The sequence below is a fragment of the Leishmania martiniquensis genome, chromosome 24 (genome assembly GCF_017916325.1).
Source record: "Leishmania martiniquensis isolate LSCM1 chromosome 24, whole genome shotgun sequence".
NCBI lineage: Eukaryota > Euglenozoa > Kinetoplastea > Trypanosomatida > Trypanosomatidae > Leishmania > Leishmania martiniquensis.
Genome location: NC_090159.1, coordinates 298,073 through 325,039, shown reverse-complemented (window position 1 = coordinate 325,039; position 26,967 = coordinate 298,073). Strand labels below are relative to the sequence as shown.

General features: G+C 62.7%; 8 protein-coding genes across 8 annotated transcripts; all 8 read right to left on the bottom strand.

Moving 5' to 3' along the window:
• Positions 1-667: 667 nt before the first annotated feature.
• On the bottom strand, positions 668-4,201 carry LSCM1_05037 (uncharacterized protein; the record flags this gene model as incomplete). Its single annotated transcript, XM_067322514.1, has 1 exon — positions 668-4,201. The coding sequence occupies one exon, from the start codon at positions 4,199-4,201 to the stop codon at positions 668-670; it is 3,534 nt and encodes a 1,177-aa protein (XP_067178377.1).
• Positions 4,202-5,794: 1,593 nt separating this feature from the next.
• On the bottom strand, positions 5,795-6,148 carry LSCM1_05036 (uncharacterized protein; the record flags this gene model as incomplete). Its single annotated transcript, XM_067322513.1, has 1 exon — positions 5,795-6,148. The coding sequence occupies one exon, from the start codon at positions 6,146-6,148 to the stop codon at positions 5,795-5,797; it is 354 nt and encodes a 117-aa protein (XP_067178376.1).
• A 1,225-nt stretch (positions 6,149-7,373) lies between these two features.
• Positions 7,374-8,057, bottom strand: LSCM1_05035 (uncharacterized protein; the record flags this gene model as incomplete). The annotated part of the gene is made up of 1 exon (XM_067322512.1): positions 7,374-8,057. The coding sequence occupies one exon, from the start codon at positions 8,055-8,057 to the stop codon at positions 7,374-7,376; it is 684 nt and encodes a 227-aa protein (XP_067178375.1).
• A 558-nt stretch (positions 8,058-8,615) lies between these two features.
• Positions 8,616-9,653, bottom strand: LSCM1_05034 (uncharacterized protein; the record flags this gene model as incomplete). Its single annotated transcript, XM_067322511.1, has 1 exon — positions 8,616-9,653. The coding sequence occupies one exon, from the start codon at positions 9,651-9,653 to the stop codon at positions 8,616-8,618; it is 1,038 nt and encodes a 345-aa protein (XP_067178374.1).
• Positions 9,654-11,052: 1,399 nt separating this feature from the next.
• On the bottom strand, positions 11,053-11,808 carry LSCM1_05033 (uncharacterized protein; the record flags this gene model as incomplete). Its single annotated transcript, XM_067322510.1, has 1 exon — positions 11,053-11,808. One exon carries the CDS (start codon positions 11,806-11,808, stop codon positions 11,053-11,055), a length of 756 nt encoding a protein of 251 aa, XP_067178373.1.
• Positions 11,809-12,749: 941 nt separating this feature from the next.
• LSCM1_05032 (uncharacterized protein) lies at positions 12,750-13,463 on the bottom strand (the record flags this gene model as incomplete). Its single annotated transcript, XM_067322509.1, has 1 exon — positions 12,750-13,463. The coding sequence occupies one exon, from the start codon at positions 13,461-13,463 to the stop codon at positions 12,750-12,752; it is 714 nt and encodes a 237-aa protein (XP_067178372.1).
• A 1,335-nt stretch (positions 13,464-14,798) lies between these two features.
• LSCM1_05031 (uncharacterized protein) lies at positions 14,799-17,234 on the bottom strand (the record flags this gene model as incomplete). Its single annotated transcript, XM_067322508.1, has 1 exon — positions 14,799-17,234. One exon carries the CDS (start codon positions 17,232-17,234, stop codon positions 14,799-14,801), a length of 2,436 nt encoding a protein of 811 aa, XP_067178371.1.
• A 1,276-nt stretch (positions 17,235-18,510) lies between these two features.
• Positions 18,511-26,841, bottom strand: LSCM1_05030 (uncharacterized protein; the record flags this gene model as incomplete). Its single annotated transcript, XM_067322507.1, has 1 exon — positions 18,511-26,841. One exon carries the CDS (start codon positions 26,839-26,841, stop codon positions 18,511-18,513), a length of 8,331 nt encoding a protein of 2,776 aa, XP_067178370.1.
• Between the last annotated feature and the right edge of the window lie 126 nt (positions 26,842-26,967).

The window sequence follows — 26,967 nt, the reverse complement described above, 5'->3', positions numbered from 1 at the left end:
AGGGGAACAATGAGAAAAGAGGCGGAGAGCGGCTGTGCAAAGGCACACCAGCGCGTAAGGGGGGAAAGGAGGGGAGGGAGGACCACGAAGGAGTAGCAGATAACTTCGCACACGGACGCACGCAAACATCAGCATGTGTGTGTGTGTGCCCGCGATTCACCAATAAAAACGCCACCACAGGACGTCAGTGTAGTGAAGCGTTAGGGTAGAGGAGGGGTGAGCAGTGGGGGCTACTCCATCCGCCCACCCGCCCGCGCCTCCGCCGCCATGACGGATGCTCGCCTGGTAGCTGTCGGACACACAAAAATAGCCCGAACACATTCACACGGATGTGCGCACAGGCCACGTATTCATGGACATGGAGGGGAGGGAAGAGGGGAGGGGTACACCCTGGAGCATGCCCCTTCTATGAAGGCAGAGAGAGGGACGGGATGGGGTGGGTGGGCGAAGGGAAACAAAGGTATAGGGAGACAAGTTGGTGCGCGCGTGTGGGGTGAAGAGACGGGCGCTAATGGCAGGAGCGCTGTCATGAAAGACTGAAGCGCACGAAAGAGAGAGAGAGAAGGGGGGCGGGAGCGATGGCTGATACGTCTTCAGGAGGATCACCTGATGTTTGCCCGCTCAGATGCAGCCGTGGAGGTGCTGCGACGCGCCCTTTCCCCCTCCCTCAGCCACCTAGTCCCCAAGCCTCAACCCTTGCAGCGTGGAACTCCGTCAGTTCCCCAAAAGAGTGCCCGACCCGCACGGACACCGGCAGGGGTACGGTCAGTCGCAGTTGTCGCGCCTGATCCTCCAGAATACGCTGCACCCCCCGCACCACTTCCTCAACCGCAACCCGCGGAACGGCATAGACGAGTTCGTCGTGGATGGTCATCACCAACGCCAGCGGTGCAGCAGGGAGATACGGCAGCAGGCTGTGGCGCTGCTGATGGACGGCCCGCATGGCACTGTGCAGCACGTCTGCCGCGCCGCCTTGTACGGCCTGCGCCACAGCGCGCTGCTTTCTTCGGTTCGCGTCCGTCTCGGCAACGAGGGACTTGCGGCCGGACAGCGTCTCCACCGCGAAGGAGTGTAGCGCCTCTTGCCGAGTTTCACGAAGATACCTCTCGATGCGCGGGTAGACATGATAGAAGCGCTTGAGAAGATCGCGTGCAGAGATGGGCGTCGGCGCGGTTGAGGCCGCTTTGCCCTCTCCGGACTGCTGCTGCTGTTGCTTTTCTGCCGCAAAATCTTCGCTAATTTTTCTGATACGCAAGTCCATCGAGTCGGGCCCCATGCCGTAGAGGAGGCCATACACCACCACCTTTATGGCTTGCCGCTGCTGTGGGTGCACACGATCGATGGATGGCAGGCGCAGCACGCTGGCTGTTACGCACGCCAAAACGTCTACATTGGCAGACAGGTGCTCCTGCAGAGCAGCGTCGCCGCTGAGGTGGGCGAGGAGGCGCAGCTCGAGTTGGTTAAAGTCGAAGGAGACGAGCACACAACCGGGAGGGGCGCGGTAGAGGTGCCGCAGTGTCCATTGCGGGTGCTCGGGGAAAAGGAGCGGCGCAGGCGACTCCTGATCAGCCGCGCCGGCCTCCGCGAGCGACAACCATCGATCGACATCTTCTACGGCGGGCGGGCCAACGTAGCCGGAGGGGTGCAGCGATTCGTCTCCGCAGCGGCTGTCACTGCTGCTTTGCGTGGTGGAAAGCGCGTGAATGGGAAACGTTGTGCGGGGTGACTGCCTCGGCAGGTTCTGCACGTTTGGAAGGGCGGAGAAGATGCGGCCCGTCGATGTGTTGTGCAGCACCCAGTCCGGGTGAATCGAGTAGCACACCTGGGGCGCCGGTGCCCCAGATGCACCCGAAGCAGTAGCGCAGGACGACGTAGGGGCAGCACGCGGGTGCTCCAGCACGCGCACGTGCAGCCTATCCGAAACCTTCCTGAAAACATCCTGCAGCCGTGCCTTGGCAGCAGCCCGGTCTTGGTAGGCGATCCACGCACACACCAGCTGGCACCCTAGGCGAAGCTCCGCTGCCCGGGCGTCGATGCTGCTCCTTGCCTGCGCCTCCAGGAGGCGCAGGTAGTTCACGTCCAGCGCTCGCGGCGTCTCGGACGGCGTTGCAGCGCCGGTAAGCCAAGCCAGGCACTCATGAACCGTTTCAATGCTCCACTCAAGGCACTTCGCCTCCCTTGGGGCAGCCCCAAACGCGGTAGCCTCCCTATTGGTCAGAAGAGCTGCTGCGACACGCCGTCCCAAGTCTTCGATCGTTGCCATTTGAACGTCCAACATTCTCAGCATCTCGTGCATCGCTGCGTCGTTCACGAAGACACCGTGATAGGCCATGAGCTCGCAGAGAAAATCCGCGTAGGTGCGCAGCGCACATAGCTCGGATGGGGAGAGGCGGTACCGCACCGCTGACGTCGGCGACGCTAGGGCGACGCTGCCGCAGCGCGCGGTCGCCTGTGGCAGAGCGGCGATCCCGAGAAGGGATGCAGCCGCGCCTGTCGCCCCGGGATCGACCAAGTCCAGCAGCCTCGCCAGCACATGCGTAAAAAATAGCGTTACCGCCTTCAGCCCGTAGCAGATGTCCGCGAGAGCAGAGGTGTCCGCGTACGAGGCTGAGGAAGGAGGCGGGCCGCTGTCCTGGCGGTGGCGACGATACGGCTGATGAGAGCGCAAGAGGCGACGCTTCACCCCGGCTGTTCGAGCAGCTGAGCCGGAGCGGAGGGTCGCGGCGCCGCTGCCGCTGCCGTTGTTACCGTTGAGGGGCTGCTCGGCTAACGGCTGAATGCGATGAAGAAGCTGCACCGCATCTATTGGTTCGTCCTCTGCCACCCCCATTTGAGAAGTGCCCCCAACGTCGCGCCCCATCTCTCCACCATCCTCAGTATCGTCGGCACCGCTGCTGCTGTCTATGCGCCCCTCCTCGACACTGCCGGACTCGGAGTCGTCGTCGTTCCTCACATGCCAAGCCTTATCGAGTGACGGTTGCTCTTGCAGCGGCTCCTGGGCAATCGACTGCGTCTCCTCGTCGAGCAGCTGCTGCGCCTCCGACGGAAGCGCCGCCGACACTTGCGATAAGCGCTCGACACCCTCCGTGGGCAGATGAAAGAGCGTTGCGAGGGAGGGTCGCAGCTGCTGCCCCAGCGCCGTCCAGGTTGGCAGGTCGACAACGCTGCACAGGTCCACTCGATCTGTCCCTAGAAACAGAAAGAGTAGGCGATAGAGCAGCCGACTGTGGAGGAGGAGCTTCGTGACCTGCGGCGCTCGCAGCAGCTGGGCGAGGAGGGGCAAAATAGGGTAGTCTTTCGCAGGGTGCATCGTATAGAGCACTAGGGAGGCGGGCGGCGCCTCAGGGCCGAGTGCCGGCTGCGGGTGACCGTCGTCATGCATTCCGCCCTCGGACGCGCCTAAAGGAGTCCAACGCAGGTCTGCTCCGCCTCCGTTGCACAGGAGAAAGAATGGCTGCACGCCGCTCAAAGCCTCTCGCAGCTCGCCTGCGCTTTGCCTCTCGTACGCTTGCAGCGCCGCTTCGAATTGCTGCGGATGCCTCAGGAGGCGCGTGTGCCCCTGCAGCTGCACATCCACCGCCACCGGGCCGAGACGGCCACCGAGAAGGGCGCCGAAGAGCGGCAGTGCATCGGCGACCACTAAACGGCGGCGCGGGCCCCTGTCCCCGACAAGTTGAGGAGGTGGACTTGAGCTTACTGTGCGGTGGTTATCGGGCGGAACCGCTGCCCTTGCGAGGCCACCCCCATCTCCACCCCCTTCCACCTCACCCGGTGGTGAGGAGGGTACCGCCGTCAGGGCCTGCTCAGGAGGAGCCGAGGACGCAGCTGCCGCAGCTTCGCCGGCGGCGATCAACGCCTTCAGCGAGGGCGCATGCTCGGTCGGTGCGCCGCCGTGCCGCGGGTGCTGCTCCGCTGGCCCCTCCAGAGGTGGTGGTGGTGGCGCACGGCTCTCCGTGGATTTTCTCTTGGCCGTCACCACCACTGACGTTGTCACCGAGGCGCCCGTGGAGCTGAGGGGTGCGGAGGCGCAGTCGGCAGGAGTCGGGGTGCGTGGCTCCGGTGCAGCGCACGCAGCTTCCAACCAAAACAGCAGCGCCAATTCCTGTCGCGTGCGGCGGCTGTGCAATGGCGTCTCTGCTGACGGAGGGGATGGCGTGGCTTTGGCTGCCACAGGCGCTCTCCGTGTGGGCTCGGGTTGCATTGCAAAGGCGCAGAAGAGAACCAACGCAGCAGCAGAGGTGGAAGGGCTCGTGATCACTACGCTAAGTCCGCGTGTTTTTTTTTTTGTGTGTGTGCGGCGGCGCGGAATACCAAGTGGCGCCGGGCTGTGATAACGGCGCACGAGTCGCCTTCACCAAGACAGCACTCGACAGGCACAGCCTACACACAAACTTTGGTACATTCAGTCGCGTGATGTTGCTCGGGTGGGTCTGGTCGGTACGCCCTCCCACTCTATACACACATACACACCAAAAAACAAAATGGACTGTACACAAGCGCAGCACGTCGCTGCGGTTGGTTATGGTTGAGCGGCCTGCGTGAGAAACGGGTGTGCGTTTCGAACGCGGGAGGGCCGAAACAGGGGGAGAGGGGGGAGGGGAGCAGCGAGGGTAATGGAAGGTGGCACGCGGCGAGTGCTGGACGAGGAGGAGGGAGAGCCCGCTTGTGGGAGTTTTCGGAAGGAGACGGTTGCGTCGGGTAGGAGCTCTGTGTGTCTCCCCCCTCCCCAACGCACACACGTGCACGCAAACATTCGCGCATCACCAAGGCCCCCCCTTGATGGGCTTGCTCTCTGTCGCTACGACGCTCGCCTTTCTCCGCTACCTGCTCTTGCGTGTGTGCCCGCTCGTGTAAGGATTTCATGGGCACTAATGACGTGTAGGGGATGCGGGGAGGGGTGGGAAAGGGTGCGCGCTGACGCGAAGAGGCAGCAGCGAGGGGAGCAAGGGCGAAGGAAAAAAAAGGGTGCCCCAAGAAGAACACCACAAGAGCTTTCGACTGAGTCGCAGGGGGAGGCCGGGGGAGACGAGGAGGATGCGGGCAGTGAGACACGAGACGCGACTGTGCGTCCCCCCCATGTGCACAGAGGACCACGCGCACACGCATGTATGTCTACAGATACCAATTGCAGCACATGGCCGGTGCAGAAAGATACACACACAGACACGCAGAGGTACAACGATCAACCACTAGCGGAGCACGCGTGGCGCCGGAGAAAAACAGACGGAGGACGGGAGAGCCGCGCAGAGAAGGGAGACCCGCACCAGCGACGCCCACGAGCGAATAGCAAAGCAACCCAGTAGAAGGGAAAAGCGAACGAAGAAAGGGCGAATGGGCATTGACGCGTGTGCGCAAGCGCGTGTAGAGCGCGACAGACGCAGCGAGCATAGGAGGAGCAGCCGGACGCGACGGAAGAGGCAGGAAAAAGGATGATGACCCTGTGAGTGTTCCTGTCACGGCGGGAGGCCAGTGGAGGATACCCTTAGGCCCCTCCCCCTCCCCATCCCCCTTCTCCCCGCCACACCATCGCATAAGCTCACAGCCGACACGACCAACCGCACGAGAGGAGCAGTGAGAAGGGGCGAGCGAAGGCAGAGAGAGGGGGCGCACTGTGAGCCGTAGAGGCAGTGACCGAAGGGGGCATCGAAAGGAGGACACGAAGAGAGGCCTACTCTCCTGACGGTGACGGGCAGCCCATTCAACGGCGGCACGCGTCATTATTTGGCATACTTCCCCCCTTCCCATTTCGCCATACAACGGACGACCCGTGTGAGCTGGTGTTCATGCACACCCATCAGTACTTCACCACCACCTCTGCCGGCTGCATGGCGCGACTGATGACGTAGTCGTCGTCGGCGTCGCTGGCGAGAAGTTCGAACTGTACCCTTCGCGCCGATGCTACAACGCCTGGCCGACTTGGCAGAACAAAGATTCCGCTCGCATGGTCGCTGCGGTCAGGGGAGAAGCGACAGCGGCCACAGGTCACCACGCGCGAGCAGTAGTCGAGGATGCTGCACCAGAAGCGGTAGTTGGGCAGCACTTCCGGGCAGTGACGCAGACCGCTGTAGTAGCGGACGGAGATGCCGATGACGATGTAGAGCGTTCCAAGGCATCCCACCATGAGGAACGCGATCAGCCACCCGCGCATGCTTCGCCCTCGGAGAAGGGGGAGAGAGAGGGGGGGCAAGACAGCAGAGGGGAGGAGGGAGCAGTGGGAGCAATGGATGCCCATAGACCGAGACGATGCCTGGGCCAGCGGAGGCCGACAGCGACGTGCCTCACACCGCTGCTCGTGTAGGCGAGCCGAGAGAAGGCGTGTGTATGTGAGCAGCGAAGACCTCACGGCACCCCACCACACACACACACACACACACCAGAGTGAGGAGAGGGAGAGAGAGGGAAGGGGAGGCTTTTGGCGCGATGAGGCATAAGAGAGCGTTCATCGATACTTTCCAGGGTACGAGACAGCGGAAGAGGGCATCGTGTCCTCCTTGTGCCTCAAAGACACGGCTGCCGGCGGACGAGGAGGTCTGTGGGGGACGGGTGGGCCACCGGTAGACGGCCGTGTTCATCTCCATCCACCGCACGGAGCCGCGACACCCCAACAAGAGAGACACACCCACAGCCCAGAGAGACGAAAGCGCCTCGGCGTGCAACAGGGCTGCGCGAGAGGTTCGCTGACGTGCAGCGTTGAACGAGTGGAGTCGGCAATGCTGATGACGATGATAGCGGTGCCTGTGCGAGGCACAGCACATGCACCATCCACGCACGTGCACACTTGTAGGCATGCATATCCAACTAAATCAACGTATATATATATATATATATACATACACGGGGGAGTGGGGAGGATGGCTAGGCACACCGAAAGATCTCTGGCGGACGAAGTGAGAAGCTCGAGAGTCCCACAGCGACGCACACCCACACAACAGCGCAGACACACCCGCGCATACGTACATGTAAGCACACGCCCCCGGCGTGAACACCAACGCGGATAATTCCCTGCCGAGGCACTGGGGCAAAGGCATGGGGAAAGGGCGCGCAGGACGCACAGTTCAACCGAAAAGAAATCTTCACCACCAGGTCCGACGCCGACCCCCCTCCCCTCCCCCCGCACACACACCTAGACACAGACACGCGAGTGCCTTTACTTCTCGTGCAGACGAAGGGATGCCCCCGGACCAGAGCCAAGGGAGGGCGAAAGCGGCGCAGCTCAGAGCCGCAGCGTACAGGACAGCGCGCGAGAACGCTTGGATCGGCGATGACACATTCACCACAACAGGGAGGAAAGCGATAGCAGCGAGCGGGAGGTAGAGGGCATCACCGTCCCTTTCGGCGGTGTATCCTCTGCTTTTTGGCCGTGGCGCTCTTCCTCACAGCATCTTTGCCCTCTTCATGAAGACGCGTAGACGGACAAAAGAGCCGAGCGTGATGAGGACGCCGAGGCCGACGAAGAGGTACACAAAAATCCATGAGAACCGCTCCGCCTCCATAAGGGAGTAGCGGATATCCTCGTCAGCGCGGGTGAGGGTCACGAAGCACCAGCGCAGGGAGGCGAAGGTCCCGTAGATGTACTGCATCTGCTGCAGCGATCCGCTGCCCTTGCCGGCGCCGAGTGTGATGGGGGTGGTTGTGCTGTAGCTCTGCTTCTTCATGCGCGTCAGCTCCGCATCCTCGGCATCCACGATGTCGAGCGTCACATTTGTCGAGACCGCCGCTATCGCCGCCCTCTCTGACGTGTGGAAGCAAATCGAGATGAGGCTGTCTGTGCCAATGGAAATTATCTCCTTCGCATCCGGCTTGGCGATCTCATGCTCCATCAACACGCGACCGCCGCGCGACGTCACTGCAACCGAGACGAAGGGCGTTAGGCTGCGCATCATGCGGTAGCGCAGCTCGTAACGACCCCCTTCTGGATGCTCACTCGTGAAGCATTTCACTTTTCCAGGCACTGCGCGGAACCGAAATGCGTGCGCACCGGTACTGCAGCTACCGGCGAGCAGGAGGGCGACTGCCAAAAGCGCGACGACGACGCGCGAGCACGCCGACCGAGACATTGGAGATGAGGAGTGCCTGCGACTCGTTGGAAGAGCGAAGACAGGCGAAGCTGTGAGGGGCGTATGGGAGGAGCGCGGAAGGAGTGAGCCGAGAGGCATAAATAGCTAACTGTCCCTTTCCCTGCGACTGTGTGTGTGCGTGTGCGCGAGCGCCGCGACATGTCGAAGACCGGAAACGTCGCGACACTTGCTCTTCCCTCAACTCATGCCTTCCCTTGCGCATTTTGTGAGACTTGTGGCTCGTCCTCTGTGCTCCCCTGCCACCCGTACACGCGCGCCTCCCTTCTTCTCATCGCTTCCGACGGAAGAGGGGTTTGGGGAGAGGGGAGGAGGGGAAGGGGCGGCCTCGTGCCGCACGCACCGTCCGACCCTAGCAATACGTATCGCGTGAGAGGTGCACCCGCCGCTTTGTCATCGGGTGAGCGCATCGACATTTTTTTTTGGTTGGCGCGGTGAACCGCTGGTTAGAACGCCTTTCTGTATGCGTGTGTGTCTGTGAGGGTGTGAGCGATACGAGGAGACACCCATGTAAAACAGAAGTGGCAACGCCTACAACGATTACCGCTTCTGTTGTTGTTGATGCTGCTGCGCAGCGCGCCGTGCCCAGCGGCTCATCACCCGCTCCACGGTCTCGCCGTCCACCCTCTTGCCATACAGCTGGTCAAAGACAAAATCGCTTTCATCTAGTGCCGGCACCTCGCAGTAGACGACGCCACACGCGTCGTGCAAGCCGGCAACGCTCGACCACAAGTCAGCCTCGTCCTCCCTTCTCTTCTCCTCCTTATGAGGCAGCGGAGCCTCACACGCAGCCTCTGCACGCTCGCTCGCCTCGATGCAGCTATGGTCACTGGCCTTTGGCGCAGAGGACGCTGCTGCGGTCATGTATCGGTAAAGCTGCTCCTGTAGAAAGTACCCATGCGCGAGAATGATTGCATCCGCGTCAGCCGAGACGCCGGCTCCGTCCACTTCCTCCCCTGGCAGGTACACCTCGAGCAGCGTGCGTGCTTGAACAGGAAGACGTGCGTATCGCGTCACGCGACGCAGTTCTGCATCAGGCCGGCTCCCAGCCCCGTCGGCGAGCCGTGGTGACTCATCGGTTCCGCTGCGGTGAAGCAGCATTTCTTTGGCTTGCAAGAGAGCACCGAGTTCCACGTCCGACTCAGCCTTTCCCAGAACCTTGGCAACCCACCGCCGCACATCGCCCTTGCGCCCCACAACATCTCCTGCGCTGCCGGCGAACCCCAGCACGCAGCAGGGGGTACGGCTGCCGAATAGTGGGCCGAGCGCGTACTCCTGGACGATGCGCTCTCGCACACTCGGCACAGGACTGGATTGGAAGGGCGACGTGGTCTCTCCTTCAGGCACCAGGTTTTCCGGGTACGGCCAGTAGTATGTGCGCCGAGGCGTCAAGAGCGAAAGTGGCGAGGCAGGGGCTGCAGTGGTGCGCACCATCGTCGTTGCCCCACCGGCCAAGCGGCGGCACCAGCTCCATCCAGCCCCGCCTGCCCCTTCGAGGTTGCGCGTTTGTGATGCACAAGGATACCGGCGAAGTGACGCCGCCGTGCTGAGACCCAAACGAGCCGGTACAGCACACATGCCTGAGCGAGGCCTCCTTGAAGATTGCTGCGTTTTGGGCGATGCGCGTGTGCGTACGCGCACTTTTATTTGTGTTGTGTGTGTCAGGGGTGGGGTGGGGGAAGGAGGGAAAAAGGTCAGGGAAAAGAGGGCTGCCCGTACGCTCGTCGGAAACTGCGGGTAAAGAGTAGGCGGAGGAAGGAGTAGGGACGGGGCGATACTGCTGATATCGCTGCCGATGACATCCGTCTTACATGCAGAGGGTTCGCCAGCTGTGCTTTTCACGGCATACACACGCGGGCGTAGGGGCGCCTGCGCGCACGGAGATCTGTGTGAGTCGGTGATCGAACACGTTTCCGCCAGGCGCGCTCGAGATCGGTGTCCCCCTTCCGCCTCCTCCGCCCCTCCCCCCCACACACCTCGCCCTCCTCTTCAGCCCTCATGCATGTGCTTGCCGATCCATGCCCGTCCTCGGAGTAGCAGCGAAGATAGCAGGGCTGATAGCGAGAGCGAGAGAGGCGAAAGGGATGCGGGATGCCGACCGGTGCTCAAGCCATGCTCGTCCCTACTGAGGAGCCGCCATCAAAGTAGCGCGGGTTGTGTTTCTCGAGCCTGTCAGCTCCCCCACCCCACTTGCATACAGCACCCCCTACATCCGTCACGCCCCCACGAAGGGCGAGAGGTGAAGTGTGCGCGTCGGGGGAGGGGAGGCGCGCGCTACGGTGCGCAGTCAGGCAGTTTATAGAGAGGTAATAATGGGGAGGAAACGTCGACTGATTTTGATGGGGGAGGGGGGAGAGAGGGCGATGCCGGGCGTGCCCCGCTTGGGCGACACACACAGGCAGACAGAGAGGCAGACAACCAAAGGAAGACGTGGAGATGTCCACACAGTCTGGACGCTGATCTTAAACACGTGCTGTAGCGTACACCCCCGTGTGTATATATATATATGTGGGAGTGGGGAGGGGCCGTTAGTAGAGCCCCCTCCTTCCTCAACGCCTCCGTCCGGCTGCCCCTTTTCACAGAAATCTTTCACTCTTCCTCATTCTGTCGCGGGGCGGTCACCATCAAGCGCCATCACCCGCCTTACGGCTACTCGCACGCGCGGAAGAGGGCAAACGGATTGCAATCACAGAGGAGGAGGGGGAGGGGGTGAAGCGGAATGCGTGCCGACGGCCCTCTCTCTGTGTATATATGCACACATGTATCCAGAGAGAGGGAGTGCCTCGCATGCACGGGCACTGGGAGGTACGAGAGGCAGCATCGACGGGCCACCATGCTGCCCCCTTTCTGCTCCTCCACACAGCCTACATCTTTCCCATGACCCCTCGCCCCCCCTCCCACCTCTGCACCCGCATCTTCACCCTCACCCCTGCCCCACGACGCCGCTCTCTAGCCTCTGATGGCATACGTGTAGGCTTTACCGGGTGGCATTGATGATCTCGCAGAACTCCGCTTTGAGGGAGGCGCCGCCGACCAGGAAGCCGTTGATGTCGGGCTTCATGTAGAGTGTCTTGGCGTTGCTGGCGCTAACGGAGCCACCGTACAGGATACGGAGCTTTGCGGCGACGTCGGCACCGATCTTCTTGCTCACCCACTGGCGCAGCAACGCGTGCACCTCCTGCGCCTGCTCGGGCGTTGCAACCTTTCCGGTGCCGATGGCCCACACAGGTTCGTATGCTATCACGATCTGGCCCCACGCTTCCTTTGGCAGCTTCGCGGCAATCGCCTCCATCTGGCTCAACACCACCTTCGCTGTCTGGCTCGCTTCGCGCTGCTGCAGCGTCTCCCCGATACAGGCAATCACCGTGAAGCCCTGACTGTACGCATCAACAACCTTCTGTGCAACGACATCGTCTGCCTCGCCGTAGTGAGTGCGGCGCTCCGAGTGACCGAGGATGACCCAACTGACTCCAATGTCCTTCAGGATCGGCATAGATACCTCGCCGGTGAAGGCGCCGCTCTTGGCGATCGCGTTCTCCGCGCTGATGACGTATTTGGGGTTGCGGAGCTTGGCCTGAACTAGCGGGATGTGCACAAAAGTCGGCGCCACAACGCACTGCACGTCGTGGTCAATCTGATGATCGTTGAGCACCTGAACCAGCTTCTCGATGGAGGTGGTCGTGCCGTTGCACTTCCAGTTGGCAGCGACGATCGGCTGTGGCTTGGAGGACATTTTCGCTGAATGTCGAAAGGAAATACGTCAGAGCTTGACAATTTAGAGCGTAAAGGCGAGGACGCAGAGCGTGAAGAGAGGCTGTGTGGAAGTCGTGCAAGAGATGTCGGGTAATGCGATAGCGAGGCTGCCCAATCACAATCCAGCATGGGTGAGGCGTTTGTGTGTTGGTGTGTGCAAGACGTGAGGGAGGAGGAAGAGGGGGGATGTTGGGTGATTGGGGGCGCTGCACGGTCCTTGCAGTGGCGGTGACGCAAGAAGAAGAGGACCATAGCAGCAGCCAGTGCGAAAACCAAATTGCATGGATGGTGACCTGGGCCACCAGGGTGAAGTTGACTTTCCAGTCCTTCAGCTATTTGCTGCACGCTTCCGCGCATGCAGGTGCGAGGACTACCTCCCCATCCCCCCTCTCTCGTTGCTTTTCCATGCTGCTCGTCTACAGCCACACGCTTGTATGAATGTCTATGTATGCCTGTGCGTTGGGCCCACCACATCGAGGGGAGGGGCCCACAGCGGCAGGCATACACACAAGCAAGAAGATAGCAGCAACAGTGCCATCGATACGCTCACCCACACAGACGTGCATAGGTTAGCCCTTTTTTCGTGTGCCTGTGTGTGCTTGCCCACCTGTCCATGGGCGGGGACGAGACACGCTGTACATCGGAGAGGAAGAGAAGCGAAGCCAAAGCGGAAAGTGCGCTCAGCCGAGAAAGAAAGGACAGCCGCAGCACTAACGGCGAAAGGGCGGGCCGAGCAGGCCGGAGAGCACGACGGCTGGAGGACGCGGCGCTCCATGGTGGTGGGAACGACATGGTGTGTGCGCATGTGACGGTGAGAGCGGAGGGGGAAGAGGGAGAGAGACCGCATCGTCGGCCCCACGTTCAAGTACCCCCTCTCCCTTTCTTTGCGCCACGCGGAACGGGCACTCGAACCTGTGCGCCTCATGCCTTGGATGGGTTCACGACGGTCTGCAGGTTGGCTGTCAGCGTCTCTTGCGTGCGGCGAAAGAAGGCGACCTCCTCATCGTGCTTCTTCTGCTCGTCGCGTCGCCGCTGCTCCTCATCTTGCTCGATTCGCGCGCAGTCCTCCACCAATTCCTCCACCTGCCGCTGCAGCTCAGCTTTCTCCCGTTCCAGCGCCCGCACGCGCGCCTCTAGCTCCACGTGCGCTTGCTCCGCATGCAGAGCCTTGCGCATACCGAATGCAATGCTACTCTCATATAGAGAGCGGTAGGCATCCAAAGTCATGCGAATCTCATCCCGCACGCGCAGCAGCAGCAGCCCACGCTCGGCACAGCTGATCGTGACTTGTCGAATGAGCTCATCGAACACCTGGCCATAGAGTTCCTCGCGGATCGGGCACACGCCCGTCTCGCGAGCCTGGCGGTCTGCCAGCAAGGTGTCCAGCTGCTCCTGCAGCCGAATCACATCGAGCCGGGTTGCAGGGGTGCTGGAGGGGTACTGCACCCAACGCTGCCCGTCCTTCTCAAATTCTCGAGGGGGCAGAATGCTGAAGAGAACATCCTCCGACTGCGGCTGCGGCTTGCCGTTATTCGCTAACGGCCGCTTTGCGGCAAGGGACCTCTTGTGAAGTGCTTCAGAGAGCAGCACCGGCGTTTCGTACTTGACGAGTGACGGCGGGGCGGCTGCGGACATGCCTCTAATGATGTGGGCGACTCTTGTGTGCGTGTGTGCTGGTGCCTGCAATGGTGCGTCTCTATTTGTGTGTCGGTGTGAATGCAGGCGCTGAAGGTAAGGGGTATAGTGGTGGTGGTGGTGGGGGGAGGGAGGGAGGGGGGTGCACAAAGAAACAGCAAAGAGTGCGTCCTGCTGTCTGGGCGGTCTCGCGCTGCGTTTCTCGGTGCTTCTGTGTTCGCCACGCACCACCAATTCAACGAAGAGACACTCGAGGGGGGAAGAGGGAGATCGGGTGGAAACCGACAGAGCAAGAGAAGTACATGGCATACGAAGAGGAGTGTGTGCGTGTGCGTGTGGGTGGGCTGGGGATGAGAGGGAAGGTGGGTTGATCGAGCACATCACCGTGCCAAAAAAAGGTACGATGAGGGAAGAAGAGAGGACATATAGGCAGATGTATGGGCAAGGTACTGCTCTCGACTGTGTTGTGGCGCCTCTACAATGCCCCTCTTCCCACCACTCGTGCACGACTGCCTCCAGCGGCGCGCCCGCTCTCTCGTCAGCGTTACCCCTTTCCCCGCCCCTCAAAAAGCGCGCGTGTTGAATGGTGCCGACGTGCGGCTTCCTGCGGATGCGCCTCTGCCTGCACCTTCAAATGTCTCGGTCGATATGCTTCTGACGGTCATTGGTACGCATGAGATATGCATGCTGCATTCACGTGCCGAGACCCCCTTTCTTAGCTTTCCCCACCCCCTCGCTCCCGTTTCTACGGCACCGCGCATGCCTCTCATACGAGCCACGCAGACGGGGGGAGGAGGAAGGAGGAGAGCTGAAAGCAACAGGGCCAGCAAGAGTGAGGAGGGAGGGGAGGAGGCCGCAGGCGTGCGCGGCGGAGAACGCACGCATAAAACGCCTTCTCTTCGTCCTAGCCGCTTGCCACCTCTCAGGCGCACAAAGGAGCAACGGCAGGGGGGAGGCGGCGCGGCTCATGCACCTCTCACCTCCCTCCCCTGCCACAGTACAACCACTGGCGTCTGCGGAGGGATCGCCCTCGACATCCACATCATGGCAGCTCCTCGCGTCCCCAGCATCCGCAGCAGTCGCCCCCCCTCCCCCCACTACACACGCATACATATAAAGAGGCGCACATGACCCTCTGCCTCTTCAAGAGGACTTTTAGTTTACGATGCCACTCGAAGAATACCGCTTGTGTCATCGCCCCTGCAAACGACCGAGGAGCTCCGTTTTTTTTTTGTGTGTGAGTGAGTGGGGAGGGTGTACACAGCGAGCAGAGGCCGAGAGGCAGATCCGCACGAACGCAGAGCGCAGCGCTCTGCCCGCCGCCGCCGCCGCTTTTCAGTAGGGCCCACTGATCTTCTGTTTGCCCTGCTTCTCTACGTCGTGGTAGTCCCAGCGCGTCGGCTTCCGGAAGTCGCGTCGGCCGGGAAAGATCTCCGGCATCGGCCCAGCGTACACCATGTCGTACGAGGGGTGTTGCCCGCGGGCGTACTGCTTGTACTTGCGCTCCCACGGCTCCGGGAAGGCGGGCGGCTTCATTGGGTTCTTCAAGTCACGCCACTCGGCCGTGTAGCCGCGCAGGTGCTCGCCCTCCATCGGTGGTGCGTAGTAGCCCGGGCCCTTCACCGGCGATCCCGGGCCGCCGGGTGCGCGCCATTGGCCGATATCCCCGTATTCATCCGGGTAGCCCGCATCGCGGTCCGGGAAGGGCAGCGCGTGAGTGACGTAGTCGATCCACGGGTTCGGCAACTCGTTCACGACGTTGCGGGCGTGTCGCTTCTCCTCCACGTCGCGGAACTGAAAGACGGCGAGCTCGCGGAAGGTGCGCGTCTGAACACTAATAGTCTCATAGTCATCCTCGATCAAACGTTTCAACCGCTCCGATGCGAGTACGCTGTACCGCGCCGTCCACACAAGGGCCCGTTTTGTCAGCTCGGCCCAGAGATCGACGCTGTCTTGGCGGCGGTACTCCGCGTAGAGGGCCTCGAGGAAGCGGCTGTCCCACCTGAACTGCCGCAGCACGTTCTCGACAAAGTACAGATTCGCCTTCATAGTGCCGCAGCCAACGAGGGCGCGCACCACCTGCAGGTGCATCTCCGCCGACCAGGTCACGTGCTGATTCGCCGCTATCTCCTTCAGCGTGGCACTCAGTCCCTTCACCGTCTCAACAGGTCGAAAGCCCGGTGCGTATGTGTAGAGACGCGTCTTTGCGTTGTAGCTATAGGCGCTCTCGTCCGCGTAGGCTGCGAGGATCTGCAAGTAGTTCGGCGCCGTCAGCGACTCGCGCACGCCGTCTGCATTGAACGACGCCTTCTTGGCCAGGAACTCATTCGCATACACCTGGAGTGCACCCCCTGCGTGTTTACCGACAATGCGCCGGACACACAGCAACGTGGAGAGCAGAGAGGACGTGTTGAGGCTGCCCAGCTTGTCCCCGAGGCGCTCGGTTAGACGCTGCATGAGCCCGTCGCAGAATGCCAGCGTTTCCTGTGCCGTGGCTGTCTGCTCAAAGAACGCTGGCGCCGCTGTCTGGGCGTCCACTGCCTCCGGGAAGACGGCCATGTGACGTTGCAGCACCACCGCAACAGCCTCCTTCGTGGCATGAACCAGGAATTGTGCGTTACTGAAGAAGCGACTCTGCATCTCATCCTCCGTCGTCCGTGACGGGCCAAGGGCCATGGCGCGGCCGTTGTTGGCCATACGCCAGGGCGAGTGGTGGAGGGACTTCTGGTGCTCATACGGGGACCAGCGTGGGCGGCGCACCAGGTGTGGGTTGGGCGGCTCCGGCACCGGCGTCGGCGTGCTCAGCATGGCGGCCTCCAGCTTGCCAAAGAAGTGCTCAAACATGGGCATGTCGTCGCTGGCTAACATCACCTTGGCCATCCGCAGGTACACCTCACGCGTGCGGTTGAAGCGGTTCAGGTCCGGCACATCCAAGTTGGGGTCATGATCGAAGTGCTTCTTCCACTTAGGTAGGTACAGCAGCTCCTCGCGCGTGAGGGAGAACGGGGTGCGGGTGATGGGCTTTGGATCGACCTCGCCCGCCTGGAGGAAGCGCAGCTCTGTGCAGTAGCGATTCCACGCCTCCACAGCCCATGTCTTCTCGCCCGCCTCAACACAAACGTCCAAATAAGCACAGATGGTGGCCGTGTCGGGCCAGGTCTGTTGGCGCTCCATGATCTTCCAGACATCGCGCGCCATGTCTAGCTCGCCAGACTCCTGAAGCGCTCGCATGGCGGCGATATAATGGACGTGCTGTGGATTGAAGTTGTCGACGATCATGCGCAGCAGCCAGTGCAGCGCCTCTTGCGGGACGGCGTCTCTCGACCTGGCGCCGCGGATGTTGCCCAAGAAGCGAAGGAAGTGCTTCTTGTACTCGCTGGGAAAGCGATTGATCATGAGGTAGCGCTGGTACTCGTAACGACCCTGCTCGCAGTACTTGACGGAGTACGTGTCGGCACCGCGAAACCATGGCGCCGTGCCCTTGTTGCGCTTTGGCATGTACATGGAGTAGAGAATATTCGTGGTGCTATTCGATTGGTCGCTGTTGCCGAAGTCGTCGTGCGTGAGCAGCGGCCACGCATGCTGATACTGGTTGTTTGCGTAGAAGTTGTCCACCTGGCGGTAGCCCAGGGTCGTCTGTGATGGCATGCCCATGCGCTTCAGCTGCTGGAAGCCGCTACCGGCTCGCATGATCTTCAGCGAAGGATCCCGCATGATGAAGGCACGCGCCTTGCCGGTGCGGTGGTGCCGCACCACTGTGTAGCGTATCATGAGCCCGGGGCACGCCGTTGAATGCGTAATTCACTCCCCTTCTATTTATTTCTTGAATGGCGGACAGAGCGAGCGAGAGAGAGCGAGTGGGATAGACGAAAGGGAGTGGAGGTTGTTATGCGGCAGGCCATCGCAGCTAAACCTGCGCGTTTCGACCAACAAAGAGGGGCGCTCACCCTGACTGCCGCCTTTGCCATGGCCGACGGCCCTGAGAAGAGAAGACGGGGGACTTTCCCATTGACCGATGCGCCTCTTCACACAAGGCAGAAATTTTTTCTGCTGTCGGTTCGCTCTCGCTCCGTCTCTGCCGCACAGCACACACGCGCTCAGTCCCCCCACCCCCACTCACCGCCTTGACCACGCCGCACAGGCCCATGTCGCCTCGTCGCGCGAAGCAGTCATGTGCGCAGGGCCCCTGCCTCGAGAGCCCCACACACCAGCCGCCTCGCGGGTCGCCTCGCAGTCACCCACGCGGCGGCGGCCGCCGTCTGGCGCGTCTCTCCCACATGGCTCACGCTCCCCACCACCACCGCCAGCAGACAGTGCACGGGCCCAGTCGGGTACGCCTCGGGCCACGCCGCCGCTTTGCTCATCGCATGGACGGCGCAGGCCCCTTCTCTGTTGCGCGCCGCTGCGACGCAGCGCTGTGCGGGACCTGTCCGCCAACATCAGCGGCCATGCGCCTCTCTGAATCGCTGACGTCGTGGGCACTTGACCCTGTGCCGCCAGAAGAGGCGGCTCCCTATTTGACAGGAGGGGAGGAGGGGCCCACACACACACACATACGGCACGGCTGAGGGTCGTATCGACGCAGAGAGGTGCAGATGCGCATACGTGTATGTGAGGGGCTGGGCGTGTGCGTAGGGAGAAAGGGATGGCGGGGGGGGGCGGTGCAGAGGGGCAGAGGGGCGGCGACGCACACGGAGCAGCCAAGTAGAAAAAAAAGGCGGATCGTAGATTCCTCCACGCGTTACAGACGCACTCCTCACGCCCTGCCTCGGCATCCTCGGCGGGGCACCAACTGCGTTTGCACGCAGACGCTGTAGGGGTGAGGGCCGTAGGACAGGGAGGTGGGCAGAGGCACTGTGACGCTAGCAAGGCTCAGGGAAGCAGGGAGAAAGAAGAGGGAGGGCGCGCCCGAATAGATGAACGTGGAGGCTGCAAGTGTGACTCGTCGTTCCTCGTGACGCCGAACATTGCAGGAGGGGAGGTGGGCAGAGAGTGCAGCAGCAGTTGATGGTGGTATGCGGGCACCTTCCCTGATGTAGTAGGACGTTCAACCGTTGGTGCCCCGCATGCGCGCTTCCGTGGTCGGCTCCGCGTAGCCGGACTGCATCGCCGCTTGTGCCGCTTGGACTGCCTTCCCAGATGCGTACGACTCCTCGAGTAGCCGCACCATTTTGAGCGTCATCTGCATCTTCCAACCACGCCGAGAGAGGAAGGTGGCGTTGTTTACCCCCTCTTCTATCGAGCGACACCACTCGTGCAGGACAGGCTTCATAGCGTTCTGCAGTGCTGCAGAATAGGAGATGGTGGGGCTTCCAGAATGGCCAGAGGTTCGTTTGATGCCTGGGCCAGCTGCGCTGACGGCTGCGCTACCACCGCGCAGATGGGGCGGTGACGTAGAGGCAGACGGCAAAGACAGAGGCGGCGGCGGCTGCGCCAAGCGCCGCAGCATCGCTGCCACCGGCGTGGCTGACTTGGTTGACGGCGGTGTTGATGCGGGGTCGCAGAAAAGGTGCGGATCCGTGGTGAGAAGGGCACTCCGAAAGGCCGCCTCCGTCGCGCGTAGCTGTGCAAAGGCCTTCTCCGCGTGAAGGGGGAGACAAAGGTGCTGGGCCGGTGCACGCGGCGCACCATCCCCAGCCTTGCCGCCTGTGGCGGCAAGGCTCATGGGACGGTAAAGGCCAGCGCCGAGGTAGGAACCTGATAGCGCTTGGAGTAGTTGGAAGGAGTGGCTCACGGCTTCATCGCTGCTCATACCGTCTCCGCCGACGACGTAGTAGGACGGGCTGCTCCACATACGACACGGCTGCAGCAGAACACCGTTCGCGTCTTGATTGACCTGCGGTGCCAGCGAGCCAGCTGCCGGGCCATCGCCATCGCGGGCAACGGAGTAGGCGACGCCAAGCTTGGAGCTCTGCAAAGTGGCTTGCACCAGCGGCATGGCGTTGAGTATCGGCTGCAGATACCATGGCACGCGCTCTCTTCCGTCGAGCATGATGGAGCTTCGAAGGTCATGCGTGGGGGTATGACTCCTGCTGCCTGCTGCGCCGCTGCCATCGTCACCGGCGACATCCACAATGCTCTCTCTCCCCTCCGCATCGACGCTGCCAGAGCACAGGTGAAGTATCGGCGGCGGTAGGTAGGTGTCGATCAGCTGCAGCACAATGCGGAAGGGCAAGTAGCGTACGACATCAACGCTCCACAAATCGACGAGCTCTTGGCGGCGGCGCCGCTTCGGAGAGGACGTGCTCGGTGCATGCAGCGGTGCCGCTTGTGCGCTTCGGCAAGCCGAGCCCGCTGCCGCTGCGGCGTTGAGCGCGGAGGCCGATGAAGGCTGCACTGCGCAGGGGATAAGACCACTGCCACTTTGGTTCCGCACCGCACCCCCCTCGCGCGAGGAGGGCCGTCCCTTGGCCGCCTCTGCGGGTGCCCTGCTCTCTTCTGCATAAGTGCCGTCTGCCTTTTCTGTTGAGGGGGCGAGTGCTTCGCACATGTCTGTGAAGTCGAGCGCTTCTTGCAGTTGTGGATGACGCCGAAGGGCACTGAGCCGCGCCGGCTCGGACACGTCAGCGCGCAGGTGCAGTGGCACGAGCCGCTGCACCAGCTGTCGCCAGTCCAGCTCGCTCGACCGATGACTGTTGGAGGGGTGAGACGGGCTAGCACCGCTGCCACCAGCGGGGGGCCATAGCGGCACATCGCAGTGAGGCGGCGCTCTGTTTCCCCCAAGAATGCCATACTTCACTTCTTCGAGGCTCAGGAACACACCTCCGATGACGACACCGTAGGCGTGCATGAAGCAGGCGTGGCTCGTGTTGCACAGGGTGGGCAGCGGGAAGAGGTCGATGGTACGCGGCCTCGGCGTGCGAAGAGCACCACTTGGCTGGGTGTCCCTGTTCTTGTGCGGCAGGTTCGTGCCTGCCGCGGCTGCCGTGGCGCCGTTACGCACCAACTCCGTCACGTTGGTGAGCCACGCCGCTACGTAGGCGGCATTGTACACGTTCACAAAGAAGGCGAGGCATTCATGCATGGCCGCGTCCCTCGCAAGGGCCTCCAGCGAGATGTGCTGCAGCGCTATCATGCCACGCTGCACGCTCTGCAGGCAGCCTTCGGCAAGTCGGTGAAAGCGGAGAAGGACGTTGGCGGCCGTGACAGCTCTGGAGCCGTTGCTGGCACTGGCCAAGGAGGAGTCTGTCGCTGCAGTTGCCCCGGCGGCGGCGCTGCCAAAGAGCGTCACAGTGGCGCCGCCGCCGGCGCCAAGAGGCTGCCGTGCCCATCCGTGCACGATGCGATCGCGAAGGAACTGCTGCACGTGCGTGGCGGCGCGCAGCCCGGCACCCGCCAACGTTTCACTCAGCGCCAAGATGCCGGCGAGGGTGCTTCGGCGAAGGGGGCGGTAGAGCCGCGGCATCGATGAGGTGAGGTCGACACCGTAGATGGCACTGGGACCAGGCACCTCTTTGCCCGAGCCAACACGCACTTCCGGCTGCTGTAGCCGCCAGACGTCCTCATGGCGGCGGCGCTCGATGTTCAGCGCGACGCGCGCCACGTCACGTTTGATGCAGAAGAGCGCTGTCTCATCCGCCAGCATTTCGAGCGTCCCCTGGCCGCGGCGGCGCACCACAGGAACAACGAAGCTGTTGTCCACGGCCCACCAGAGAAGATGCCACACAGCCACTGAGAGGCCCCGGCTTGCGCTGCTGCTCCTCCTGGCAGCCACAGGTGTGCGACTGGGCTCGTGTGCAGGGGGGACTTCGAAGAGTGGAGAGTGCGCCACAGCCCAGTGGTAGAGATCCAACGCAGCACAGCAATGCCGCACCTTTAGCATGGCCGGAATATTCAACACTCGGGACGTTGTGGTAGACGCAGAGGATGAAGAGGCGCCATGCGAGTTCAACGCCCCTTGCGGTGGGGAGAGGGACAGCGACCGAGAGCTGCCCATAAAGAGCTTGAACGGTAGTCGCCCATCTCTGCTACCTTCACCGCCCCTGGGGTCATCTTCAGCGCCATGGGCCAAGGGTTGCAGGCCGGGCCCTTGCCTCTGTGGTTGCTGTTGCTGCAGCTGCCGGTGCTGTTGGGAGAGGACAAAGGTGTAGCGGACGTGGTACTCGCGGCGCCGGCGCTGCTGCCGCTGACTCTTCCCGTTCCCTTCCTCAACAGGACCCGCTGCTGCGTCGTCGACAAGGAGCAGCTCGCTAAAGAAGTTGTTAAGCAGGCTGTGCAGTGTTGGCGGTGTCAGGACGCAGCGGGCGAAGATGGGCTGTAGGAGACGGCACAGCAGCCACTGCCGACGCAACGCGCCAGAGAGGGCCTCGTGCTCATGCAAGAGACTTGGGAGGTACACCGATGCCGGCGCGCCAGATTCAGGGCACGTCTCCAGCAGAGGGAGAAGCGCGTCTTCGATCTGAGAGACAGGCGAGGCCTTCTCGTCCGGCACTACATCGACTTCATGTACCGATGCCGCGAGTACGCCCACCCCCGCTTGACCACGACTCTCATCCCTCGACACTTCGTGGCTCCAACTGGCTGTCGTAGGCGCGGCTGCAGGTGCTCCATTGCTGCACACTGTCGCGGCGTGCACGGTGCCCGTACCGTTCACCGATGCTCCATTCGCTGTGTTGTCCCGCACCCAGAAGCGCAGGATGCTCGTGAGACGGCAGAGAAGAGCCACCGCCGCTTGCACGGGCCCCTCTGCGCCAACACTTTCGTCCCACCGGCGCGACGGGGACGGGGATGGAGGGGAGGCGTTCGTGGGTGACGCACGCGTGAGGGGAGTGTCCTCATCCCCGGGGCCTCGCCGTGGCGGTGTGGGACGAGAAGCCTGCTTGAAGACGGCAGCGGCCGTGCCGCGGCCCAGTGGCGTTGCTCGACCGGCCGGTGCCACAAGTCGCTCGTGCCAGTACTGCCGTGTCTCAGTGCTTATTCGCTGCTCTCGCTCGTCTGCGTCCTCCTCTGCCTTTGCAGGGGTGCCACTGAACAGAAGCTCCGCGCCCTCTAGTGGCGGCTGCATACAGCTGCTGCGCAGAACGTCCAGGACGTCCAGCGGCAGGTGCTCGGGGTAAACGAGGCGCTGCGCCACTTGTATCATCTCCTCTATCCCCCACGTTGCCGGTGCGCCGAACAAGTCCACAAGAAACGCCGCCATGAACTGCCGGTCCGAGACCTCTTGCGGGGAAAGGGCGCAGGGCACTTTTCGCGGCGATGACGGCCTCTTCGGTGATTCTCCTGACGCGCCGCGCACCCAGGCAGCACCCGCCACGCCGACCCACTCAACTATCCACAGCGCCTCCTGGTACACCAGCTGTTCGAGATCTGCTTCGTGCAGCGCGAACGCGCTGTTCCGAACGACGCCCGGAAAGGTGTCGTGCCGGTGAACCTCTCGCGGCGATCGCCATGGCTGGTGGATCTCTGCCAGTGTTTGCCGCGGGAAGTCGGGGGTAACGACGGCAACAGCAGGGGGGAGGCGACCGAAGAGCGGACGCGCAACGGCTTTCCCGACGCTGTATAATGGCTCGCATGACGAGGCACCGTCGACGTCGCGCATCGCAGTCGGCCTCTTAGTCGACGTCACGAAGCCGCGAGCGGCCAGTGCTACGACTGTGGACGCTGATGCGCGGCCCGACCGGTGCTCTGCAGCGACTGCGCCCTCGACTGGCAGAGTGTGCATCGTTGTGCGGAGAAGAACCCACGGCTCAGTGAAGAGGCTCAGCGGCACTTTCAGCGAACGCGCTGAGGAGGGCAGAAGCGCGAGCTCCGCTGCTGCCACGGCTGCGGGCCCTCCACTAGACAGGGCACCCATCTCCACGCCTCCAGCGGCCGTTGCACCCGAGGTCGTCAGGGCCGCGTCGCTCATTGTCATAGCCACCCCACCGACGTCGTCCAGCCCCATCGCGGATATCGACCCAGGCGGCAAGGCGTTACTCATTAGCGGCCAGTGCATCGCGTATGGACGCTCTGAGGTACCGATAGTGGGGGTGCGCTCTGAGACTGGAGAGACGAGCGAAGACAAGGGCGGCGCGGCGGCGGCGGCATCGTCCTCGCAGGTGCCCCAGGATACTCCCCGGAGCCTGTCGTGGAAGAGCTGCGTGGCAACGTCGCGCCACGCTGGGGCAAGGCAGGCTTGCCGCTCCGCGTTCGCGATGAGGAGTTGCCAGCGTTCCTGCGCCTGCGTCTCAGCGGCTATAAGGCGAAGCGCCACTTGGTCTCCGCCGTAGGCGCCGGGCGAGGGCCCGTCCGCGAGCGGCGGCGCGCTCACGCTGGAGCTTGTCGAGGGGGTATGCGTTAATGCGGAAGGGCACAGCGCCGGGTCTGAGGAAGCAAAGGTGCGGGGCTGCATCTGCTCCTCAGGCCCGGCGTCCTCTCCGGGCTCCTCGCTAACGATGCCCACTCTCTTGCCACTGCTCGCAGTGCGCTGCCGCACACGGGCACCACAAGCGGCGTACCAGTCGTCGAAGCGGCGCAGCGGCTGCACCCACCACGACGCCAGTAACCCGGCCTCAGGCAGCCGCGGGGCGGTGGCGACTTGTTCATAGTAGTCGGCCTCAGCCTCCGCTTCTGCGGCAGCGTGCTGGGCCGCACGTAAGGCGGCGGCCGCCGCTACCTCTGCTCCAGAGGACGCCGTCGAAGACGAGGTTGCTTCGCTCCACCACCGTGAGGCCGCCTGGCGAATGCCCGAGAAGAAGGATGCCGATGGCGCCACGGCGCCCTCACTCGCTGGCGAGCCACGCCCCGTGCCAGTCCACGTGGCCGTCACCCCTAATGATGCAGACGTGACAGAAGAGCTCAGCGACGGTGCGGTGTAGGGCGGGGGGGCCTGGGAAAGGGATAGTGTGGCCAGTTGGCCAGGGCTGTGCATCTCGGCGTTGCAGGCGCGTGAGCCTCGGCGGGGCTGCGGCTGCCTGCGGCCGAGCAACAGATTCATCGCCTCCTGCTTGTCTCGGTCGCCCATGACGTTGTTGTAGAGGCGCTTCACCCCCATGAGCTGATCCCAGCCCGCGCCGCGGTGCAGCACGCCAGCGCCGACTTGGGCAGAGCCGCCGTACTGGGTGGCAAGGGCGTCACCCATGGCTAGGTACATGTCAAGCAGCATCTCCGTTACCGCTGGCGACTCACACACGTCTGCTGCATGCCGCAGCAGGCCTAGTGCGGACAGCTGCTCCCCCAGCGCGTGGAGGCCGTGGAAAAGCTGTCCGAGATTCGTGCGATCGATGCAGTCGAGGCAGTTGCTGCGAACCACACCGCACTGCAGCTGCAGGACCTCGGCAGTTTCTTCGCAGCAGCTGCCACGTCCACCGCGCGCGCTGGCAACCTCACCGGCGTCCTCCGTCATGAGTGCGCCACAGCGGTTGAGCTTGGAAGTGCGCTGCGCGTGCGGCTTAGGGGTGGCGACCGGGCAGCATCGCATGCTGACGAAGCAGCGCACCGCGCTGAAGTGTTGCTCTGCCACCGATGTCATCGTATTCCATGCGAGCTGGCTGAGGCTTCGGAGATCCGTAGACTCGTACTGGATAATGTCAGCGCCGCTGATGTGTGGCTTACTCTCACCGCTGCTCTCTGCACCCTTATGGCTGGCCGTCCAACGGTCTACGGCACCGACCAAGGTACGCACTGCCGCGCGGTACGTGTCGCCAAGCACGCTCTCTCTCGGGTTGCTCTCTCTACGCTTAAGAAGGTCGTGCACAAAGATAGGGGCGCCATACTGCTCGAGGAGGTGCTGAAAGTGGAGGCATGTCTCGCTCCACTGCGGGTCGTGCGGCCCGAGAACGATGGGTGGCTTCGGAAGCAGACGCGACGCCGTTGGGGGGTGATACCACCGCACCGGCACCGATCCACGCAACTGGACGTAGGAGCTGAGGGTGCCGACTGTGAAAGTGGCGTCCCACGACGACTCGTCACTGATGATCTGCTCTACCTCGACGTGATTGGCAACGTGTCCGTCACTGTTGAGGCCGCGCCGGAGGTAGCGCACACCGGCTGAGGCCTTGCTTACTCGAGCAATGAGCGTGATGAGAAGCGTTTGAAAGGCGGGCCTACGTATCACCACGGTGCGCTGCGTGATGAATCCGTGCACAAAGAAGACGCACCACCGTGATAGCGCGGGCGGGTACTGTGGCGCCGCATCCCGCGCTGCGCGACCAGTGGCCGGGGCTGCCTCTGCGTTGTCGACTCCGTCATCCGCCGCCTTGTCCTCGCTCATCTCGGCGTCGCTGCTGCCGATGGCGTGATCGACTGATTGCCACGGTTCCCACAGAAACTCATTCCACACATACTGCATGCGTGGCTGCAGTAATCGAGTGCTTGGCGGGTAGGAGTCCGCGTCGACATCGACCGCGGCGCCACTGCCCGGGCGCCGCTGAAAGCGCCACTGCTGCCCGTACTCCGCAGAGGTGGACGCATGGGCTCCGCCGGACGCTGCTGCCCCTGCCGCCAGCATGTTCCGCTGAAGGGTGTTCGTGAGATCATAGCTGTGCGAGTAAAAGAACGACGAGGCGCGCGAGAGGGAGCTGAGAAACTGCTGCCGGTAGAGCTCCTCCAGGCTGCGGCGCTGAAAAAGGTACGAGGCGGCGGACGCTGAGGAGCTCGTCCCGGTGGTGGCGGTGGTGGCAGGCTTGCGGCTGTAGGCCGCCCTAACGGGGCGGGCGCGGAAAGGGAAAGACGTGGACGATGAGCCACCTGCTGTCGTTGTTGTAGGGGTGAATGAGGCGTACCCGCCTCCGAAGCCAGCGGCACCAGCGCCGCCTCGCCGGCTCCGCTGCTGCCGCGACTGCGCCTCCGCTGCGGCTACCCACTCAGGGTCGAGGTGCAAAGAGACCAGCTCCACGTTCACGGATTCGAAGAGGCGGTGCACACCAAGGTAGCCCGCCAAGCGTCGCTCCGTTGCCAGCACGAGGTAGTAGCCGGCGGTGAAGCGTATCGCGCCGAGGAAGGCGACCGCAGAGAGAGTGCGGAGCGATGCGCCGTGCTCCCGATATAGAGCGTCCACGAGGGCACCGGCTTCCGTCGGGGAGTAGACGGCGTAGTTTGTTGAGTCGTGCAAGTAGTCAAGGCTATAGGGCAGGGTGTTGGAGGCGCTGGGGGACGCGGTGGTGCCTGCCCCTGCACGCTCTTCCTCCGCCTCGGATTGAGGTGCTGTAGTGTTCTGGACTCCCTCGCTGCCAGCGGTCACGGAGACGCCAGTACTGCCTGTAGCGTGTGGGCTCGGTGTCTGCTCAGGACTGTGCTTGCTGAAGGAGAGCAGGTGGAAGTTCTTCTGCAGGCTGTCTGTGCCGAGCAGATAGCAGTAGGTAGGGGTGTCGTACACCGTGATGGAGTCAAGGGGGAGCTCCTGGAGCGCCGGCAGCCGCGCGCGAGGCAGCGAGTGCGAGTACGCGGTGGCGGTCGCCATGGGGTGAGGTGGAGGTGAGCCAATATTGAAGAAGCGATGAGAAAGAGCCCGCAAATACAAGTGCAGCAGTGAAGGCCTGCGTCAGAGATGTAATCAGCGCCGCTTCTTCACCACTTTTCCTGTATG